Genomic DNA, 24,296 nt, shown 5'->3' on the forward strand with positions numbered 1-24,296 from the left:
GACCTTTTGCGGTGTGCTTTTCAGGGCTCAGCTTTCCCATCCTCTCCCCGCAAAAGTGCACCCTGTGAGGGAGACAGAAAACACTCTTTGAGAAGGCATTAGAGAGCGTGTGGCACGAGCTTGTTGCAAAAGTTTTGGCCTAGAGCAGCACCAGCAATAAAACGAGCCCAGCTCTTCTTTCCCAACCTTCCTTCCCAAGGCGATGTTTCTCAACGCCCTCTCAGCTGACTCCCCAGTGCACACAAAACAAGAGCTCCCCATTGCCACCAGCTGCACACAAACCCAACATAACATTTCGAAAACACACGTGGTGCTGATTCAGCATCAAGCTCATGCCTCAAAGAGGCTTTAAAAGTAACACTGATAGCACGGAGCGGAAGCCCAGGTTCTAGCTGGTGCTGGGTGAGTAAAAGAAAACTCCAGTAATAACTTCTAAATGATATAATTACAGGAAAAATAATTTGCCTACATTTAAAATTGCAGGAAATAATGGACAGGCGGGCCTAAAGGGGAAAAGGCATGGCAATTCGCAGCAGGTTACTTACCGCAAAGGCTTGAAACCCCCCTTGCACTCCTGGGGATCTTTCTTTTTCAGGAGGATATGTCACCATGAAAATAACAGTGGAGAGCTATCATTACTTCTCTTGCAGGATGCACTTTGCTGAATATTCTAGGCAAGAGGCATTAGCAATTACAACTACAGCCATCCTGCAGTCCAGTAGTGATCTCCGGGGGAGAAGTCCTGAACTTGCAATCAGACAGGACTCAAAGGAGCTCTCTCCAGTAAACAAAGCATCATTATTCCGGCAGCGGTGGAAAGAAAACAATTAACCAAGCCCAAATGAAATCACACAGTGAAGGACTTTGGCTGAATTTGTTACCCAGTAAACTTAAAAGATTACTAAAACCTGAAAAGGTACTAGATAACCACACAGAGAACTGGGAATTTAGCATCAGAAATCTTTCACAACTCTGCAATCCAGCCAGGGAGCAGTCAGTGAGCCCGAAACCAGAGGACATCCCTCTTGAGGAGGGAGGGGATCTGGAGGACCAAATAGGAGTCAACTGTTTTAAAACACAGCTAATAGTGCTGTGCTTTTATACAATAGCAAGGTAAGCACAGCGTCCTGCCAGGGCCATGCCCTGCCCACGTTCCTGTAATTTGTTCATCAGGGTTGGGAGTGCAGCTGGGAAAGGCAGGTTTTCCATTGAAACTGCAGTAAAGAAAACAAGATTATTGATCCACAGAGAAAAAGAACAAGTAAAAAAGAGCATGAACCTCCAGTCCCAAAATGCTACTCGTGCATTTTACCCAGCAATTTGCTTTAATCCAAGTCTATGCTGGAAATAGCAACTGGACTCCTGATCTTTCTTCTTCCCAATCAGTGCCTGCAGTGACTAGACTCCTGCTTCCTTCCCTCCAGGATTTTGTGGAAAATTTCTTACAAAATAGAAAAAGTCCATTGTCAAACCACAGAAAGCAACAAAAGTTACAGAAATTACAGAAGAGACCAAGATGATATTCATCTTTTATATTGACTAGATTACAGACTAACAGCATATTTTCAGACGTGTAGCTTTGCACACCTTTCAATTCAAAACAGTATTCCCAGCAAGAACAGGGCTTCTGAGAGACAAACTGGTTGGCAATTGCATGGTATAAAGTAGCATTTGAACAACTGAAGTATTTTCAGATTCATCAGCTCATTCTGCTTCTAAGGAATTTTTCTGCAATGCTCATCGATGATTTGCACTTTGATGGTAGTGAGCAAATGTGCATTTTGACACATCTCCAGCCACAGACTTAATCCCTTTCTAAATTGGCATTGATTCCTTACTGCATTACACAGGAAAAGAGATATTTATAGTAGTTTAATGAATGCAATATGTATCAAAATTATACATAGCTCTACACAGTGTAGTTCGTTGTTTTTTTTTTCCTTTGAGGAAGAGTTGTTCTTTCCAAATCTGTGTATTTTCCATTTGTGAAAGCATTCGGGAATGAAACTGTATGCATCAGACTAAGAGGGTTAATATCCAGATGCCTCAGACAGATGGCATTATTAGTCTGACTGGGCTCAACATCTAGTTTTCAAAGTTAAGGAGCTTTGGTTAGTTGGATGGCTGACAATCTGAGAATAGCCAGTGCTCTAAGCTTGATGCTTTCTATAACAGCAATAGGCAATACTACAGCTTTGCCTAACAGACTTCTAGCAAAAAAAAGTTAGGCCAAGATCAACCGCACTGAGAAAGTACTTAAGCAAATGCTGCTGCAACTTTTAGTTAAGGACTCCTACTGGCAAAGGCTGAACCAAGGACAGAGAACAATACTTGAATTTTATTTTTATGTTGTTTTTTGGTTTGTCTGGGTTTTCTTTTTTTGGGTTTGTTGTTTTTTCTTTTTTGCTATAGCCTAGACCTGAACTGTTCCATCTTTTTAACTGTTCAATCTATTCAGTAGATAGAACTACTACAGGAAATACAAGAATCTGAAGAATGACTCTCTTCTGCACTAAACTACAGCTTTACAGCCCTTGCTCTTCCAGTGTTCCCACTATCCATTTTCCCCTCGAGATGGGTTATATGCTTTTAAGGGGAATATAGATATGATTAAAACACTCGTAGAACCATACGAACAAGAGGTATCAGTTCAAAAGTGACTATATATTTCCTCCCCTTTATATACAACAGAAATCGAGGAGAGCTCTGGGAGCAGAGAAGGTAAAAAGATGAGGATTTGTCAAAAAAACATCAAGGAGGAAAGCACCCAACTCCATCAGCCCCTTTACAAGTCCTAGTATACAGGTAAATTACAGAAAATTCCTAGGTAAAGATAGATAGCAGAAAGACTTTCATCTTGTTATAAGAAATACACATCTAACATCCAATGTACATTACAGTACAGTTGTACATTACAGTACAAATAGATACTCATTAAAGGTAAGTGGAAGTAGAGGTAATGTACGTGTGTGTATACATGCACATACCAGAAATAATAGAGCAGTAATACCTCAATAGGAGACCTTAAAAAAGCCCATCAACAAAAGCAAATAGTGCTTGTTCAGACTGGCTCAAAACTCCTTATGGTGTGCTTGCATTGTGAAATACATTTTAAAGTGAAGCAGGGATGCAACTGTTTTATTCATTTAAGAAATACAAAAATAACAAGCAGAAAACTTATCTTTAAGGGATGCATACACCAGATCACAGAATCATTTATGCAAAAAATATTGAATAACCCATTGTTTTGTAAACTACACATCTGGCTAAGGTGAAAGACTGAAATTTTGGGGGTTACACTTTCAATCATCTAATATTAATCCAAGGCAGTATATATAGACAGATAGTTTGAAAAATGTATTTGAAATGCCTTCTTCCTATTAAATAGCTTAGAAAGCAGAGGTCCGTAACAACTTACACCACATAAATGTTGTACAAACTGTTGATTGTACGGTAAACACTAACCCATAACAGCTACTACAGGACAAGCAATCCTTTTTAAAAAGCTTGGATAAGCTACCTTCTATTAGAAAACCAATCACCTCACAGACTGTAGGAGCAAAATCCCATTCTCACAAAACGCACCGTGCTTTTGTTTACTGTGTGCATATCAGAAGGGTGTCCTTCAGTTTTATTTTCTAGAGATTAACATTTTAAACCAAACTTTTGCATTTTAGAAAGAACATTCTGAGGTACACAGAAAAAAGAAGCTGCTCTATTTTCAGACTTGAATGAGAGGTTGTGGTCCTCAGCACCTTCAGGCTCAGATCCCCTTCAGCAGCAATAGGAATGCCATTATATTGCAGGAAAATAAACCAGTGTTCTGACCTACGCTAGCCACTTAGGTCTTTTAATGCTAAAGCAAAATTTGCTTTACAGAAGGGATCTAAGTTAGGGGGCAGGGAGGTAGAGAACACCATAAAGCATTTGAGAACTTTAAATTGCATTTTTAACCATCTTAAATATTTTGGCTTCACTGTTAAATATCTATGCACAAAGTATCTGGTAGAGTTCAAGCACATCTCCTGCCAGTGCCTCCGCTGTGCACGCCGCTGGCCTCCTGGCAGGTCTGCGCTCCTGTAAGCAGGACTGGGAGTCCAAGAGCTGGTACTGCAGCTGCACCGCTAGCAGCTATTTCAACTCACAACACAAACGCGAAAGCTTACTCAAGTCCTGGAGGGTAAAGATTGTCCACCTCAGTATACTACACAGGCCTGCAGGGCAAGGCGCAGCTTTTATTTCACAAGTCTGTCGGAGCTGTAATACAGTCAGTGACCCACAGAGGTTTACTGTGATCAAAGCTGTTTCAGCCGTTACTGCTGTTCTAAACCACCTTCTCATCACCTCATGTTAAAGCAAACAAGTGAGAGGTACTTCCATTGATTTCTGCAAGTATCAATTCATTATGTATACAGGTGTTTAGCATGTTTCTTTTTAATGCAGTAGTCATCAGTATTATAAAAGTGTATGTTAGGATAATTTTATTAGCCAAATAAAATTTACAAGTCCCACAAGAAGCAGAATCAAGAACAAATTATACTTCAGAGTAGACACGAATACCCATTACTAACTGCACGCATCACAACACGGAGCTATACTGTGATACTGTCACCTCGGAAAACTTTTGTTTTATGGAATTTTTTTTTGTTCAGGCAGATTACAAAAATAAAAAGAACATCTGTGTTTTAAGAAAACTACTGTGCTTCTACTTTCATTATTAAATGCTGAAAGTAAACTAATTGCTCTCACTTCCCATTTCTCACAGGTGAAACCAACACAATCCAGCATTCATTCCTGAACAGAAGGTCATTACGTTATCGAGATAATTTCAGACACATGTACTTCAGAACTAAACTACAAACTAAGGAACAGCAAACTAAAGTTACTTTAATTCCATCTCCGTGACCATCCCAGAGCAACTGTGCAGTCACAAACTTCTTTATTTCCATGCCAGCTATATACTTCATTTCACCTTCGTTCTTCCAACGCACCTCGACATGGACAAATCCTCCCAGGGGCCAGAAAATTACTAAATACATAAGCAAAGCTTTAGCAACAAATCTCTTCCATTTACTAGGAACTGTACTATAAACAGGTTTATATTCAAAGAGAGTCTTTAAGTCACTGTGTTTTTAACGCCATCCAATACAGATCTGCATCTCTTTCTATGTTCCACCGTACATCCTAGCACTACTGCCCCATATTAAACAAGCACTTACGTGAGCCTCTCAAACGTGACCTGCACTGTCATAAGGAAGTTCTTGCTCCCAAGAGACAAGAGGTCAGAGCAGAGCAAGTCCCTCCTGCTCAAGATGCTCACCACAGAACATCGTTAAACAGATGACGATCTTTTGAGAGAGAAAGTAGGTAGCATACTCCCTAATACAGGTGCAACTTCTGGGATCTACTTTTTATGCCAGAGGACATCAGTCCTACAAGAGGACTATTACGCACAGACAATCCAACAGCATGTTTCAGTACAATTATCAAAATCAAGCTATAGCTTGGCAAAACTGTCAGATTTCACACATGAAGCCACTTTCTTAAAAACCTACTTGTTTCTAGTATCAACATATTCTTTTATGGCACATAACATGTGAAAATACCGTAAGATCTTTACCTTCCCAAGTCAAATGACAAGCCACATCACAGAAGTCAATGTAACTATTTCTTTCAAAACCAGGCTGTCCCTTGATAAGGTTAAAGCAATTCACCATCGCAAGGGACTAAATCATATGCCCCAGCTAACACAAGACCTGGAACTCAGTAGATCATTTCAGCCACAAAAAGGAAAGCTGTGCTTCAAGTGAAGTTTGAGGACTGTCCAACACAGTTTTAAAGTGCAAAGGTAAAGTAAAAAAACTTCAAGCCCAATGAACTGAAATAAAACCAACCACCTGAACCTGTCTGCCGACAAGAGCTGGTACCTGCAGTGTTTTACAAATAGTTCTCTGAAATGACTTGCACTTTCAACAACGTAACAGTGACACCTGTTCACAACTGAGGCTCACAAGCTTTTGAGATTAAAAAACCTTACAATATAATTGAAAAAAGGCAAGTTACTTGGAACCTATTTATAAAAGCTAAGCAAAAGAGAACCAGTTCCACTGCAAGAGCCAGAAGTTATCACAATCAAGAGGACACTCGGGTCTTGGTTTAAATCCTGATGATACCAAGTTTGTCCTGTTTATTTAAGCTTACATAGGTAATTAAGTTGATGCTAGTTTTACTTCTAACAGCAACAAAGACTCATTTCAACTAAAATCAGCATCAGGTAAGATTGACATCAAAGACTGACCATACCTTGAAATTTCATGTGAAATCCTTCAGCCCAGAAACACAAAGCCCTAAACGTTTACTTTCCACTGGCATCAGCAGGAATTATATGCCTAGTATCTTGCATGTCTGGAGCAAAGCAAAAATCAGCTTTTAAGATGCAGTCCTATAAAGCATCAGCATTAAAGACTAAGTGCTTAGAAAACCTGAAGTCAAAATAACTTTGTACTTTTTAAATCCATGCCCCGTATCATACATACTCTCACTCAAGCATATAAGGAATTCAAATCTTTATTTGATATCCATAAACCCATAAACGTTGCTATTCTATATTTCTATGCAGGAAGGCAGTTTTCCCCTAAAACATTATGCTTTTTAATAAACAACAAACTTCAATTCTATTGCGTGAAAGGGCTACAAATATACATTTGTTAATCAAGCAGACTACACAGATATTTTTGCTTTACAACTGGCACCTATGTTACTGGTACACTTAGCTGGCTCATTTATCGTAGCACTTTGCCCACATAGTTTAGATTATCACTTTTTGAAATATGGGCAATTGCAATTATTAAAAAAGAAAAAGAATACGTGCTGAGGCAGGTATTGCAAATCCATTCCTTTTTCCAGTCAATACTCACGGAGCCCATCTTTATTCACATGCAGGTGTCATTGCACTCTACACCAGTCATCTAGTGGCATAAAATAACTTTCAAAAGTCTAGCACAATTGTTAGCGGACCAGTTTTACCCCTGCTGTAACGAAGCCTGCAGCAAGGGGGCTGCCATCCTGTCGGTAGATGGTGCTGCGAGAGATTCTCGGGGAACTTTAACGAAGGACAATAGTTCAGAGTGAAAAGTCTGTTAACCCGGTACTACGAAAACAAGAATGCCTTTAATAGACGGGATAAATGTCGACCCTTTCCTGGAAGGAATCATACACAGACAAACCGATAAGAGGACTTGAAACTAAGCAATCGGAAATTCTGAACATTTTATATGAATGAAGCACATGCTTAACACAAACTGTTTCTTCAAAACTACACAGTACATACGTTGATGGAAAAGTCCTATAGAAAAAATTGACCGACCATGTCAGCACGTCAAACTGCCTAGTACAAGATGGTGGATGCACACAAAACTGCGTAAGTGAGAACGAATATTTAAAAAAATAGACCACATCCACGGATTAGAACTTCCAAAAATTTCTCTGCCGAGTGTTTGAAAACCAAGAAATCCACTAGGGGAGTAGCAAAAAACTCAATTAGGACCTTTACCGGCAATAAAATATTTACTCTAAGTACACAGAGATTTTAAAGCAGAGGAACACTTGCTTCAAACCTAGAAAAGCCTTAAAACCGTACGGAATGGATCCTAGGAAAAAAAATTAGACATGTAAAGGTCAATGAACACAATGATTTATTTAAAAAATAAAAAACGTAAAAACGATTTTCTTTTCCTCCTTTACAGAAATGTTAATTTCAGTCATGGGATCCGAGTAGATTTTGTAGAAAAAAATGTAGTAGCCAGGTATCGAGTCCTTACAACAAAGCAAATTCCCCCGTAACCCTCCCCAGTTTTTACTCCAGATCAGCAAGACACTTCCCACCCCGTACCCCCAAAAAACAAATTAAAACAAGACATTTTTCGTTGCTAGTATAAAAACGACCAAGGTCCAAGTAATAATAAAAAAATAGAGTCCATCAATGACTGTAACACAAAGTATGTGTATGTGGGGCCCAGTCCATCTTCAGAGAGAAAGAAGTGGCACAGGCAGCAGAGGCGACCCCCGGGGGGCATTTAGGAGCTGCTCCCGCAGCGGGGAGGCATTTAAAAGGAGCTGCCCTTCGGCGAATGGGGGGAGAAACCATTTAGAAGCTGCCCCGTATCAAAGGGAGGGCTCTCCACGCCACCCCCAATGGGTATGGGCGCTCCAGCTCAGAACGAGCCGCCCCCGTAGCCTCCCCCACCATAGCCTCCTCTGTACGGTCCACTGTTACTGCGGCCCCCCCAGTTGCCGCCCCCTCCGCCACCTCCTCCGCCGCTCTTCATGGGGCCGTAGGAGGACTGGTGCTGGCTGTAGCTGCCGAACCCGCCGTACCCGTTGCCGTAGTCGCCGCCTCCCCCTCCGCCGCCGCCTCCGTAGGAGCCGCTGCCATAGGAGCCGTAACCGCCGCCGCCACCGCCTCCACCGTAGCCGCCGTAGCTGTTGTAACCACCACCTCCTTTGGAAAGGCCGTTGTGGTCCCGGTTGCCGGATCCGCCGCCGCCCCGACCCCTTCCTCCTCCTCTGCCGCCCCGGGAGGGCCGGGAGGAGCCGCCGCCTCCCCCGCCCGGCTGGATGTCCTCCTTGGGCACGGCCTTCTTGACCTCCACGCGGTGGCCCTGGATCGGGTGGAACTTGACCACGGCCGCCTTATCGGCGGCGTCGTGGTTCTGGAAGTAGACGAAGCCGAAGCCGCGCTTCTTCCCGCTCTGTTTGTCGGCGATGATCTCGGCCTTCTCCACGGGGCCGAACTGGCTGAAGTGCTGCACCAGGTCCCCTTCGCCCACGTCCCCTTTGAGGCCGCCCACAAAGAGCTTCTTCACCTTAGCGTGGGCGCCCGGCTTGGCCGAGTCCTCCCGGGACACGGCCCGCTTCAGCTCCACCGCGTTCCCGTCCACGGCGTGGGGGGAGGCGGCCATGGCGGCGTCGGCCTCCTCCACCGCCGAGTAGGTGACGAAGCCGAAGCAGCGGGAGCGCTTGGTCTGCGGGTTGAGCACGACCACGCAGTCGGTGAGGGTACCGTAGGCCGCGAAGTGCTCCCGCAGCCCGGCCTCCGTCGTCTGCACGTTCAGGCCGCCGATAAACAGCTTGCAGAGCTGCGAGTTCTCCATGCTGCCGCCGGTGCCGGGGCTGCGCCTGGGCCTGGCGCCGAGACTCCTCCTCCTGTTGGGGGGCAGCTCCGAAGGTTTTTTCCCCCCCTTCTCCGTCTTGCCGCTTCTTCCCCCTCGCTCGCTGCGAGCAGCGCGACCTCACGGTTGCGGCAGCTGCCGGCGATGGCTCCCTCAGCCTGGCCCAACGCCTTCGCGTCGCCTCACCTGACCCGCAGAAGAGACGGGGCGTCCCGGCTGCCGCCGCTCCCGCGGAAAGGGGGGTGGGGGTGGGGGAAAACACAGGCACGCACAAAATGGCGGCGGCTGCTACTCCGGAGCTCGGCCGGCGACTGGTGCCCACACAAAGGGGACGCCGGGAGCCCCGCCCGCCCGGCCGCCGCCGCGCACGCCCCCCGTGCCGGCGCAGCCAATGAGAGCGCGCCGCCGGGGCCGCCCGCGACTCACCTTTGGGGGCGGGGCCGCGGCCGCGATCGACGAGCGCGGCGACTAATCGCAGGGCGCGACCTCCGCCGCGCGTCGGCAAAAGGCCCGGGGGTCTGCCGATGACAGACGCGGCGCGCAGCCAATGGAGTTGCGCTGCAACGGCCGGGGATGCGGGGCGCCCCCTGCGCGCGCCGAGAGAAGGGGAGGGGCGGGGACCGGCCCGGGCTGCGCCAATGCGCCAGGCCCGCGGACGCGAGCCAATGGGCCTCCGCCGGCCCGGCCGCGCGCTTTCTCCCCGGCGGCCCCGCCCCGCGGGCGGGGGCAGCGGGCGGGGGGTCGGCGGGCGGCTCGCGCGGGAGCGTTTGAAACGCTGACCGTTAGGCGGCCGCGCCGCGCGCCCCCCGCCCCGCCTCGCGCGGCGCCCCCTCGCACGGCCCCGCCCCCCGCCGTCGTCCCCAGCCCGAGGGCGCGGGTGGGCGGGGCCGGCGCCCCCCCCCCCCAGGGCTCGGCCTGGCCGGGCGGGCGCCGGGAGCGAGCGTCCGCCGCTGACCGAGGGTTGCCCAGGCCCGGCCCGGCCGGGCTCGCCTTACCGTGTGGCTGTATTCCGTTCTCTGCCGGCCCCTGCCTCGTTGCCCTGGGCTCGGCCGCCCTCCCCGGCTGTACGGCAGCACGGACAGTGGATTCCTGACGGGCAGCGACTCACCTCTGCGGGGTTTTCCCCGTGCCGTTCCTGTCTGCTCCGCTTGGCCTTGGCTCTTCTTCCCTCGCCTGTGTCCCGTTCCCGCTTTCCGCCACGCTCCCACCACCCAGTCTGTGCTCAGGCAGCGGCTTGCTCGCTTGTCCTGCCACTTCCCTCCCCCGTTTCCCAGTCCTCTTTCCAACCCTATCGCTGCCTCCTCTTCTCGCCCTTAAATCTCCTCAGCTCTAAAAAGGAGGTATTTTCTTAAAGAAGTAATTAGAGCTGTTCAAGGGCGTGCAAGCCCTGTGAAATGACTAATAGTGAGATGTATTTCCTTTTCTTTTTTTACTTTAATAGTACCTGAAACATTTTCAGCTTGAAGACTGCAGCGCTATTTTCAACATATTGAATTTTTCATCAGAAACGGGATTTTTTTGTTTCTTACACCCACTGGGGTTTATGTTGGAAATTGGGAGCTAAGAACGACTTTTTGTGGTGGAATTTTCTTTCCTCGAAGGTGAAAAGGTCGGTTCAGATTTCACTGGGCACATTAACACCTGCACCATAGCTCCTGAAACTCATGTTAACTTACTTAGTCCTCACAGGCACTTGACGAATCTGTCTCTAAAACCTTCAGCGAAGGCAATTTTACAGCCTCTTCAGGTAGCTTCTTCCTTTGTTCGTTACATCCACAATGAGATAAAAGTTTCCATTTACACATTGAGACAATCTTTGAAAGAATAATCACATAAATATATTAAAGTGAGCTCAAACCTCGAAGTCATGAAGTGTTAAAGCGTCCCTAATAGTGTACTCAACCCACTCTTCTTTGTTAAGTAGATGTATATGCTAATACACTGTGGGCTCTACTCAGATGGTAACACTTCCTCTTCTGTTTAGGCACCTCTCCCTGTTTGCTCTCTTCCCCGTTTTCTGTTGCTTTGCTTTTTCAGGCACTAGATCCCAAAAAGCAGGTCTGTCTTGTCTCATCTGTGATGATAATTCCATAGATGTTTTTCCGAGATTTTTTTAGGACACTGTTCCCTAGGAAAGGGTCATATTACCTCTACCTATTAGCACAGGTTGAAAGCTTCATTTCTGACCACTGCAGTATTTGTCAGCCACTCAAGAGCTGCACCTCCAAAGAAAGCATTTGACCTGCAAAAATCTTCCTTGAAGTCCCCCGTGTAATACCTGTTTTATATCCTAGTCCTTGGCTCTCAAAAGCCTATATCTGTGCTATTTTATTCTCCACACCATCCAAGAACACTGACACCAAACCTCACAGTCACAAGTCACCTTACCCTCCTGAGTCACAGACGGGAAATCCAGATTAGTGTACTGGAAATCAGGTTTTGGGGACTGGCTTAATAAAAAATGACTATCAGACCACCTGGTTTCCAGCAAGATCACATTGTGGATCCCTTGTCAGACACGTTACTGGTCCCTTGCCCAGGGAGAAGAGTTTAAGTTTTCCCCCCAATACCAGTCCTGGGAGCCTTTTGTAAAGGTGTATGCTGAATAATCCGATCCTCCTGACCCGGTGGGTACAGTTTTGTGCCAGGCACCACGTCAGGACGTAGTTCCACAGTCGTCTGAAGTGATCTGTGCTAGGATTGCTGCGCTCCAGCCCTGTGATCCTGCCTTCTCCCCTGTGCCGGCCCTGATGCTTGTGCAAACACACAGCAATCCACTTAAGAGAACTGAGACAGCCAAAAATAATCTTATCTTGAAAAAGGGCTTAGTTTTTAGCTGCCTCAGCTTTCTGAATCAGTTTTTTGCATGGTCCCATGCGTGCTGATGCTGGCAGGAGGGAGGAAGCAGAACTGCAACATCCCCTTGGTTTAGATCAGCTGCCATGGAAATGCACCCTTGAAGACTCGCAGACAGAAGCGTAACATTGACAGCGCTGGGAAGGTCAGTTAGCTCTAGCCCCAGGTGAAGTCCAGAGAGGCTGAACATTTCAGCACAAATATTCTTCCTTATTCCTCTTCAGATGGTGTCATCTGCAGAGATTAATGCTGCTAGTGAAATTCTGGCCTCATTTCTATCAGCGGGCCAAGTTTTCACGCTTTAGTCTCAAAGGCTGTGATTATCATTAACCCGTAGGATTAATACTTGCAATATAGTAATCTGATTTTTCTTAAATTGGATTTTTTTTTTTCTGTTATAGCCAAGTCTGTTAAGAATAACTTATTAATATGACAGGAATATTAAATGTCCATGTTTGACAACCACTTACAGGGAAAGACGTCACATGTTTAGATCCATTTATCTCAATGCATGAAGAGACAGAATCATTTTATCTAGTTTTAGAAAAGAGAATATGCCCATAATGTCACTGAAATATTTGTGCTTTTAAAATAAACAAATATCTCCTACTCTATTAAAAAAGCAGCTTCTTCCCAGAGGCCTTCTGCAAGCTCCACACAATTACAGGAAATCCAAAAATATATTTTGCCTACCACTTATTGTAAAAACTGTGTGGCCCTTCCCAAGATAAATTAATATCTGTTTCATGTAGAAAATAACCCACAAGAGTTTTATAGACACTTAATAATTTCCAGCAAAGAGGAAGAAAAATTCAGAGGAGCTAATTATGGCCTCAACGGATAACAAAGAAAACAGAACACTTGTTTACAGCTCACTTTCTCCCCCTGAAAGCAAGACAGACAAGTAGGCCAAGGAAGAGATCAAAGAAAGAAGTCACTACTTCCTTCAGCAGGAGCAGGAGATGAGGGTCTTTAAGATGTGAGCAAATCAGTAGGCAAAATCAGTCGCTGACACAGCTCAAGTATGGTCCAACTGCTTCCGCTTCATTTGCGCTTCTGACTGGTTGATTAATGAAAGGAAAAAGCCTTTAAAATCTGTATACCCTTCTCTTGCAGCTAGAAATGTCTCCTGATACTACAAAAAGGCCAAACTCCACTTGACCCGGCGTCCTCCTGTCCACCGTCCTTTCCCAACTGCCGTGTAAGCAACCTCATGTAGTCCATGCATGCGCTCAAAATCACGTTCTCAGGGTTCAGCCCCCACATTGAAAGGGCCAAGCGCACTGCAAATGAGCATGTGCCCTGCCACGTACCACCAGGCTCCGGTGATGCAAGGTTTCCTAGAGAGCTAAACGTCAGTCCCTCCTGCATATCCCACAGACCTCCATACCTCCCGGGTCATCCGAGCCACCACAGAGACTCCAACCAGACCTCTCCAATTCCTGGTGGATTCATGCCTGGTGAGGCATCGAGTCACCCAATCAGCGCACCAGGTCGCTTGTTGTACACACTCCTATGAGCTATGCGCCTTGACGTGCCCTGAAACGTGCCTTTTCCCTCCAGCTACGTGAGCCGCTGCAAACGTGAGATACACAGGTACCGCAGCAGTGCGAGCGCAGAACCAGAGAATGAGTCTCACACTGTGCGTGTGAGACGTGACAAGTCTGCTAAAACAGCCAGTGCTCCGATAGCTACAGCAGTTCCTCCACTGTATTTTTAAACTGCTTTTAACTATATACATGTAAATGCGTAATATCCTATGTACTTAAAAGGCAAACACCATTAAAAAGAAATACATACTTTTCCCCTCCTGACAGGGCAGTCACAGCACTAATTTGTTTCAATTCTGATAACAACCTATAGAATAAAAAGTCATTGTATAAGCAGTTTAAGTTTCTAACACACGTAAAAGCTCCACCTGTATCATCGCCTAAAGAAAATGCATTTCTCAAACCAGAGGCACTGGCCAAATAATGTACTGTGTTAAATGTCTTCACGGGATGTTTTAGTTAGTGTTAGAATATTAGAAGGAAGGAAAACCACATTGTTTTCACGCATAAAACATTCCAGTTATCCCAGCAGAAAGCATACTACCTGGAGTCCACAGGAGGGCATCACTGCTTAAGAGATCATAAGAACAGAGGCATTTGAACAGTCCCTTTCCAGCACTAGGCTTCCTATGTTACCATATATTCTTAGTAAAAGCTGATACAAAATAAATTATTAAGGAAGTCTTTATGGCAATTTTTGTTGCTAAAGAAACATACTTCTGTCATGCTGTTTAATGGGTCCAAACTTCTAAGATAGAAAAGGAATACTGAAGTTTTGGAAAAGAGCAGCAGGGGCAATAGAAGGACATTAAGAGTCAAAAGTAGCTCTTCTAAGTTATAAATATTTTGATGATCTAAACCCTCGTATAAACACAAAGTTATATCCTTTTAATTTGTTTCAACCTCGTTAATCTAGTTTATATCAGTGTGGTTGGCTTCCATAGTCAACAGGTATTGACTTTTTTTTTTTTTTTTAAACAATTTGAGCGTATCAGCTGTTTTTTTAAATTACTTTAAGCATGCTTTGTTAGTATAGTGCAGTCCTCTAGATTTAGGTCTGGTTTTACCTTTCAGCAGACAGAAAGCATTTTGAAACCTACAAGATCCCTTCATGCAGACTGTTTGCTGAATTAGTTCTGGATTGACATTTTGCTCCTTGAAGACTGCAGTAACATCATCCTGGCTACGGACAGATTTCATCCTGATTTTCTAAACGTGCATAGGTGGAAACAGCTGGGAATAAAGGGAGTTCAACCATAATTTCCCAGATCACTCTGAGATCCACACACATTCAAACAAGGATTTTTGATCTAATAATTTCAAAGAGATATTTTTAGACTTTTGGAAGCCTCACTCCTACCCAAATCAACACCCCAAGCCGAGAGTAATTTTGCAGTTCATTGGAAGACACCACAAACTTCCCCATCCTGGGGCCTTGCTTTAGCTGCGAGTGTGAAGAAATTAAAGAAAAAAAAAAACTTAAGAGAGAGACAGCTGTCGTTGAGAGAGCTCTTGCTTTTTTGGCAACAGTTTTGTCTTTCACCCTGTTCTGCTGCTTGTACTTTAATCTTCATGAACATCAAATCTGTGATCTTACTTTTGAGACTATCGTGAATTAGCACTGGTTGGGAGAGGGTTTTCATTGAAAAAGATTGCTTAAAATGCACTGAGAGGAAACTAGATAGTCTTTTGCCTGCTTAAAGTTTGAACGTGACACTCTGCAGGATAAAAATTTCTACCCTGTGCAAATTCAGATGGGGAATAAAACACTACCCCTCTCTTTTATTTGCTTAATGCAAAGTAAGATATTCTACAGATAAAAAGGTAACTACAGAATAACCCACAGGAACTATTTCTTCAGTAAGTAGTACCAAAAGTACATCTTACTGAACAAAATCTTCCATGAGCCCTTTGTAAGGGGAGCGTGCTGAAAGAGAGAAACACACCTTTGTGAAGGGTGAAGCAGAAAGTCATCAGAGGATTGAATTTGCATCCTTTTCTTTGGACTTACGTTACATTTTTTCCTTAAATCCTGCCCTCCCTCCTCTTCCCTCTGAAGCTCAATTTCGCTTTGCCTCTCATCTTTTCACTCTTCTGTCATAATTGATGATTTCCTTTCTTCTCTTTCCTAAAAGTTTATATAAAAGCCGGCCATAATTTGGAGTGACGGGATGAAAGTAAGACAGCAAAATACAGTTTGAAGAGTCAAGGTTCTTGTCAAGGATCAAAGAATCTAGCAATGCTGCAGCAGATGTGAGAGGGTAGGTCTTTCACTGTATCTTAGTCCGAGACAGACCAGGATCATAAGTTTTGCCAAAGGAAGGCCTGGAGCCAGCAGCAATCTCAGCCATGCTCTGATCTTTTTCATCTACAAATCTATCTTTATGTATTTTCCAGTTAAATTATAATCTACTTGCTTTTTTTTCACTTAGATATTCCTAGGCCCCATCTATTTCTTGTTCCACAGAACCTCTGTAGGGTGTTTTTTGTGGTGCTTTTGCATGACTGACATTTAGCTTTGTCTGAAAACAGCAGGAGGAGTTATGCTATGAAGTTCAATATGTACCTGCCTGAAATTAGCTGTAAGGCATCATGCTATTCAAGAAATTTTAAAATAAGGTGGTGTATAAAAGTGAGGCTTTCCAGACACAAAATAGCAATCTAGAAATCATATTTTTAATTCAGAATATCAAAATTGTTATTACAGTTTGAAACATGCAGAAAAATTGAAATAGACTGAGATTAACAGGAAAAACCTTTTTTATTATTTAAGTATTTCTTAATTAACAATTAGGACAGTGAAAAATGTCATGGCATGAGAACAGCACGGTTTGGTGCTCACAGTGTTGTTATAAAAAGACTGTAGAATGGAAAAAAAAAAAACAGAGATAAAAATGATCATATTCCCCCCAAAATCTGTGAGCTATTGAAATAATTCATTCTTTGGCAGAGATCACTCTTGGAAAACATCAGCTGGAGAAGCTCTAGAAAGCTACAAAGGATTGAATCAGGGTTTTGAAAGTGGAAACTATTATAAAAATATGAATTAATGCAGTCACACTCCTATTACAATTACTCACATATCTTATCTCTTTTTCAGTAAGAAAAGTAACTTGGCTGACCCAAAAACTAAAGATGTTAACCTCCCAGCCAGAGAGTATATCAATCTCTATCTCAATTTTATGCCAACTGAATAAGGTTCAGAAATTAGCCAAAAGTTTGCGGCATGATTTTAAAAATGACTATGCTATTATAAGTAACTCATTTAAAGTTAAAGCAGATTTTAAAACGGTTGACAACAGTCAATCATTGGAATAATCTCCCCAGGGAAGCGGGTGACTCCGCTACGCTGAACATGTTTAAGACTCTGCTGGACGTGGTGCTGGGCCATCTCATCTAGGTTGTGCTAGAAAGGCTGGACCAGATGATCCTCGAGGTCCCTTCCAACCTGGTATTCTATGATTCTATGACTTTTCATTCTAGGCATGACCTAGTTGAGAGGTACAGACCAGAATGAAGCGTCAAGGATATTGCAAAGCTGTTCTCTAGAGCTATGCAATACAAAGGAGTCAAACCTAAGCTCCAGGTAGTGAGCCTGAGCGATTTTTGTGATCATTTTTTTCCAATTAAGAAAAAAATTCTGAATCATGGAGCAGTGTTTCAACTTACACATATACATCAATCCTTCTTTATCTGCATGATCTTTCAAGAAATATTTACAGTGCATACTTAGTTGATTTTCAGACATTGCTAGTTTGGTCAAATCATAACCTATTTGCTGAAGATACCTTATTAGGTTGTTGATCTCTCCACGAAACAGGAAAATGTGAAGGGACTGTGTTTTTTCCTCCATCATAGCGTATTATCTTACTTTCCTGACATTAACCGGCACATCTGACAGTAACATAAGAGATTTCCAATTATTCTTGCTTATTTTACTGTGCCTCTTTGAAGTACTACAAAGAATAATACTTATTAGGAAGAAATATTCCAGATCCTTCAGAGATGTTACAGGTCACTGAACCAGCTCTTAGCCAATCTGCTCTTAAAGAACTCTCTCACCTAGGAAGCTGAGAAATGGTACCTATACAGCTCTACTAAATCTTGCTTTCTGAAGAAGGGGGCTGGACCAGGTAGGAACGAGAACTGCTGCACAGCTACGTGGGAGAAGCAACTAAGCAAACTAAGCAAAAGCAGAAGTTTAGCATGGTCAGCCATCAGCAAAGATTCCTGCTGGGCAAGGAATCATGTAAATGCTGAAGCAAAAGGTGAGCTCAAAGAACTTAGATGCTAGAGAACTGTTCACCAACAGGCTGTTGCTAACACGACAGACGTTATTACAAACTTAAAGTTTGAAAAACTGTTTATTATGGCACCTAGTCACTTACCCTGGTTTTCCACACTGCCCATGGTCTGTATGCCATAGCCTGGGAGCCCGAGTAGTAGCATGCCTTCACTGTAATCGAGACGAGACTGCACTTGGTAGGCACGGACTCTGTTTAGCTATGAGCTGGCCGGTTCAGATAATAGTGCCCTGAGCTCTGTCCTGGTAATGGTTAATTGCTACCTGGTTTACAATGAACTTGGGAACATTTATGCAAGCTGAGGTCATGCCTTTAGCTGCTGTATAACCAGATGCTTGGAAAGGATGTTCTGATTGATTTCAATACGAATATCATACCTGGAAAGCTTTTAGGATCAGGCTTTTATTGGAATGGTTGTGATGAGGCAATAATCACTATAATGACCAGCATTCAGTAGAGGGAGAATCAGTACACTGATTTGAGGTTTCTTGTTCATTTGTTTGTTTTGTAAACTAAAAGACAGAAATCCCTAAGAAAATCCTTTAAAAATCATATCAAAACTCCTACCATTCCCTACAATATAGAGCCATCTTTGAACTGCTGAAATCCCACAAAGGCAGAGTTACTAAATTCACACTTGACATTGGCAAGCCAACTGCAGTCTTATCTGCAACGTTTTAACTTTTTGTTATCAGGTTACAGATAACGTTTGTTTCTCACTACAGTTGCAGTCCTGCCTTCCAGTTCGTTATCAATGTCTACTGATAAAGGCTATTTTCCCATCACTTAATATTGAGCAATTTAGAAATAACGCAGTCATCTATATAAAGTAAACAAGCGATCATCTATGTAAAGTAAACAATTTTGCTATCCATTAACCTTTTTTGCAAACAGGCACTACAGCATTTGGCTGAAAACAATATACCTTGATCCCTTCATACACAGCCATAGATTCCACCTAGCAGACATACCTTTGACATCAGGCATAAAGAGACCAAGAGCAGCTCCACCCACAAGCCTCTGATGTCGGATGTGATCTAATTCACAACAGATTACAACAAAATTAAATCCATGGAAGGCAGCAGATTGATAGGACTCCAAAACCAAGGGGATCACACATTAAACACTTCAGTCTTCCCACAGATGGAGGACTGCATACAGTGTTATATTAGAAACAGAACCCTATGTAAATAAGCAAGCTGACCTTGGTTTGAAATTTATAAATAGAATCAGATCATCTTTTAATTTTACTGACTTATTTCCTTTATAAACAGATAATGAATTTTTATGGCTTGCTCTGATGCATGTCTAGCACATCTCATTTTTAGGTCTCGATTCACTTCCTGGGTTACACTACAACCAGAAGCAGAAATTCTGAAGTACCTTGGAAAAGCTTTGTTTTCATAGTATTTTTGACATAATCAAAGCCAGCAAGTGCTAGAAATATTTTAGAAAAGTATATTCACATTGCTCTATTGTAGCATTTTGGTTAAAATCTCAGAGTTCACAGACCACACCTAGAATAAAAAGCAATGGGCTAAACAAAAGTGAAGGAAATTTTAGGGGAAGGTGTTAAGGAAGTCTTCCTAATAGTAAATTAGGCACTTGGCTACCTAATCTAGGGTTACCATGAATGGTTTTTAAAAACAAAACAAAACACAACAACACACAAAACAAACCACGTTGGACAAATACATCATGAATAGATACAAATATACGAGAAGCAGGAAGTTTGTCCGGCTGAGCTCAGAGGCTCCCTCCACCCCTATTTTCTACAAATACAACAGCATGGCAACTAACAATATCTTCAGATAATTAGCTCTGACTGCACTCTAGGTACAGCATCAGCCTTGCCCAACCCAAAAATCCTACTGCTCTTCAAAAATCATTCTCTCCAAAAAAACAGACACAGTAAGACAGACTCCAGTACACGCTCAAATGTTTTGTCTGCAAGTTTCTGCTTCTCTAACAGAATTCTCATCTAGTTTGCCTGAGGCTGTTCCCACACGAACACATTCTGACTCTGGACCATTTTCTGTTGCTTCTGCTTTTTCTAGTACTGGAGAGCCACAGAATGGTTCAGCGTAAGAGATCGGGATACTGGGGTTAAGTGGACCCAGGTACGAATGCAAGAGTTTAAAAAGCAATGTACCAAAGAGCATGTCCTAAGACCGACCAGTTCCTTTACTGTCCCATAAAAGTCCACGCTAGATATTTAATAGGGAAACACCGAATGCTAATTTTTATAAACAAGCAACTATAAAAGGTATGGGCTTTTACTGGAAAAACAGTAGTAATAATAATAAAGCCCCTTTTCAACATGTGCTAGTGTAATGTGCTGTGTTTTGCTTTTCAGGAATATTTTTATATCTCTGGAGTATAAGCTAAAATAGGAATTTATAATGAAAATGTGATGATCTTAATTGCAATAGAGCAAATGATACACCTAATGTGCATGCTCTTTCTAAGCAGCTTACTGTATGTTCGTATCTCCCTCAGTTAAAAAAGCAATAAGCCATCTGCAGATGTTTATGCATGCAATCCAACACAGGGAAAACATTTGCACTACAGAACAGATAAGATAATTGAAAATGACTTTGCAAGATAAGGTGTTTGACAGGGCGGAGGGAAGCTGCACAGTGGAGGAAAAACCATCCCCATGACTACTGGTCCTTTCTCCTCCCTGCTCGTTGCTGTTCGCCTCGTCTTGGATTCCAGAGCTTGTTTTATTCCTCAGCAGCCTTTCTGCAGACTGGTGGATTCAGTCACAGTTGGAAATTGTGGAACTGCGGTTTGTTTCAGAAAGAGAAGAAAAGAGAGTTTAAGTATCGCTTTAGCAGCAGATGGCTTTGCTTTGGATACTTTTATACACAAAGGATGCATTTGCTGGCTTTGTAATTAACTCAAAAAGGGAAAAGAAAAATTGTTAAAGGCAGTGTGGATATGACTTGAATTTTTCATCAGGTAAGAAGTCAGAAAATCCATTAAACTCTGGCAAAAGTTACTGAAATATATCTTTTAAAGGATTATTGTATTCTGTACATCCTATATTTAAAATTGAGTGGGAAGTTTCCTCCAGATTTTGTCTGTGCAATACTTTGGAACTTAATAAACAGACAACGTTTGCAACCAAAACATTTACTGGTCACTGTGAAGGGATGGGACTATGCATCCTTAACATAAGTAAGAAAATACTTAGGAAAGAAAGTCTAAAATAAAATGAGTTGTAAAAAGGCTATGTTTTTAACTTTCTTTTACTTATGCATGTTTAAGTAATGTTTCTGCATCTAGAGGAATGAAACAACTAGGCTGAGTGGGTTATCATTTTTTATAGTGTTAAACTCTCACTATGGTAGAGAATCTTTTTCAAAATGCATGGATTAGGGAGTGGAGTAATTAATTCTCTTATTAAACACTTTGATCCAATTCTGACATCAGCTGTAGTTGTGGTTCAAGGATGCTGATTCTGCTAATATTTATTAGCTAAAAAAAATGCCAGTATGTATTACAATATAGTTCAACATGTGCAGTAAGTACTAGCATAACTTATTTTTCTAATGCTATGAATACTCCAGATGTTTCAACAAGACAGGTGTAATGGTTTTATTGCCAAGGAAATGTTTAAATTGCCTTGCAGAACGACATGTACTGAAGACTACACTTTTTAACTCACAGTACAAACCAAACAGTGAAAAGAAATTAATCTTTTTCCTGAAAAAAGGACAATGTAGATCATCAGTGTGCCTAAAGCTAATGTCGTGAATGAACTGGTCAGAAGGTCAGTACAGGGACTTTTCCTTAATGGGAGAAAGTGCCAAAGGAGCCCTATCACCCACACTGAATTCTTGGGAGAGGACATTCGGCTCTCGCTATCAAACCGTGTTGTGCAACCATGGATAAATAAGTGAGCATAGCAAATAGTGCATAAAATATTACAAACCTGGCTCAGCTTCATGTCCTTTCAGTCCCCACGGCTTCTCCAGCTAACATAAAAAGCAGGGAAGAGCAGAGCTTGTCTTTGAAGGTGTCTTGCTTTCAAGCCAGATCCCCTGTTAATACCTGATCTTTTCTCAAAGGGCAGGGCTCAGATCTGCACGAGTCAGGTGAATACCACAGCCAGTGCAAAGAGAAAGATCACCCTTGGGATAAAGCAGCCAGACTGGAGACCCTTACACAGCTTAAACTGGCCGTAAAGCTCATCAGGGAAACCTTTACCACTGGCTGGCCTCTTGTCCTTCCAGCACATGCATCCTTCTGTGTGATAAATCCAGCCAGGCAATTAGTGCTGCTTCAGGGACAAGTAGTTTACAGTGCATTCCAGGAAATATGTTGCCTGAAGGTGCTGCTGCCCGGACACATCATCGGTTTCTGCAGGGTCCAACTGTGCTAGCTTCTTCTGGACATATTAGGAGAATTAGCTTTTGCAAGCTGATGCACACACAGTAGGGTACATCACTCTAGTTGCTGACCTACTGGAGTAGGGACACCTGTGAGGGACTACAAAGCCTATCTGAGCCACTAGACTTCAATAGCTTTTGCAGCATGATTGTGCAAGTTTCTGTGCCATTCCCTCAATACAGCTGCAACTGAGCCTGCTGGGCTATTTAGGGACACTACAGGGCTTAATGTTAGCCTCGACCACAAATGAAGTCATATTTGCAATATCAGGGCCACATAGAGTCACATAAATTTACAGCCACTTCTCACTTCAACATGGTTACGCTAGTTGAAAAGTTTATTTTCATCAAAATGAGAGTGGTAATAGATCCTCCAAAGGTGGTTGGGGTTTGGTTTTTTTTCAGAATCTTAATTTGAAGCACCCAAACTAATGTCATGCAGAAGTATCGGAATAAAGCAGTCGAGGATATAACTCTAGCTGCAATATTCTTTGGGTGCTTGGGGGCAAACAGTTACAGAATCATAGCTCCCAGTTTAACCCTGGATTTGGTGTTTAATCTCGTGCAAGCAGCCAAACATTTTCTTATTCCTGTGTGACTAAATAATGGCAATAATTTCTGTAAAAAGGTTGACAAATCTTCTACACATATACAAATCATTTCTAGTAATAAGAAAACATCCACCTATCCCTTCTTTTTGTGCATCCTCTTTAACTTTCCACTGCTTCTTCATCCTCCTTTCTCCACAGGCCTCTCAGCACTATGGTATTTATTACCAGGGGTGAAGAATGACCTCCTTCCAGCTAGTTTTCCAATAATGCCTACTTCAAAAAGGAATTAAGGTGAGTTAAGTTAGAGTTGAGTTTTGAAAGATATATGTGTAGAACATATTTATCCATCTTTCAAAGTAACTCTTACATCCTTCTTTTTTCCTTTCCCAGGTTGGAAACATAGCCTCTTTCTGGCCAGAAAGCTGGTGAGCCTTTGATTTAAGATTAACTTTAACTCAATGATAAATTCAAACCCATCAGGATATTCTGCTGAACCTAATTCTTCCCATGAATACTAGTTTTATAACAACAGAATTGTACTAATACCAGATTTTTGCTTGGCAACTGTTAAAGTTAGAACTGAAAGAAGAATCAACTCTGTGTGTCTTGAGTACCTGTTGTATTTAACCACAGAAAGTTTTGGGAGTATCATTTGTCAAACTTGTACAACAGCAAACGGCGTGTACGGAAATGAGACAACCTTTGGCAACTACTGTTATGGAAATAATGTATAACTAAGATATGATCTTTGTTTGGTTTACATCTTTCTCAGATTAGATTGAGGAAAAAGGACATGCTATCTTTAATACATATGCAGAACAGGAAAATTCCTTGAAGATGTCATTCATAGAGGTGTTGAATATCAATTAAGCTCGAGCACACAACACTTTGATTAAGCCAGAGGGATCCGGTGTATTGCCTCACATTGCTTTGTGGTTCTAGAGAAAATATAAGTGTGATGTCTAAGCTAGTCATGTGATGGCAGGACTCAATTCTTCATTTCTCTGATAATAAAAGAAGCAACAGATTATCCTCACTGGAATTCTTTAAACCTTTCTAAATCTTCGGCTGAGACAGATCTTAAAATATTTTATTTTGAAAAGCAAAGTTTATCCACAGCTGGTAAAGGAGGATTTGCATTAAAATGTTCATACAAGTTTAAACAGAGCTATCACTGCTATTTCTTGTACATCACAATCAGTTACAGTTCTGTAACACTGTCAGTGCAGAACCTCAGAAAAGTAGCATCAACTTCCATCCGTATATGTATATACAGAAGCACTAATACTTAACCACTGGCTTTTCCTTTCAGGATTTCTCAGTGCTATAATTAATTATATTAGAATTGCTCAAAACTTCAAGGACACTAACTACATAGACTCACAGTAATCATTGCCTCAGAAAGCTCCATACAAAGCATATTCTAAATAATACCAGGTTTCGTCTGTAGGTTGGCAGATGCTTCGCG

The 24,296-nt window shown here is 42.7% G+C and overlaps 1 protein-coding gene across 1 annotated transcript; it reads right to left on the reverse strand.

Moving 5' to 3' along the window:
• Positions 1-7,671: 7,671 nt before the first annotated feature.
• Positions 7,672-9,747, reverse strand: HNRNPA0 (heterogeneous nuclear ribonucleoprotein A0). The gene has a single exon (XM_009461127.2). The coding sequence runs from the start codon at positions 9,150-9,152 to the stop codon at positions 8,214-8,216; it is 939 nt and encodes a 312-aa protein (XP_009459402.1). The 5' UTR covers positions 9,153-9,747; the 3' UTR covers positions 7,672-8,213.
• Between the last annotated feature and the right edge of the window lie 14,549 nt (positions 9,748-24,296).

The sequence above is a fragment of the Nipponia nippon genome, unplaced genomic scaffold (assembly GCF_047370975.1).
Source record: "Nipponia nippon isolate SJK-2023a ecotype South Korea unplaced genomic scaffold, ASM4737097v1 scaffold_17, whole genome shotgun sequence".
Classification (NCBI taxonomy): Eukaryota; Metazoa; Chordata; class Aves; order Pelecaniformes; family Threskiornithidae; genus Nipponia; species Nipponia nippon.

Excerpts from the sequence above, each read along its gene's own strand:
- HNRNPA0 (XM_009461127.2), bottom strand. The coding sequence starts at position 9,152 with ATGGAGAACTCGCAGCTCTGCAAGCTGTTTATCGGCGGCCTGAACGTG.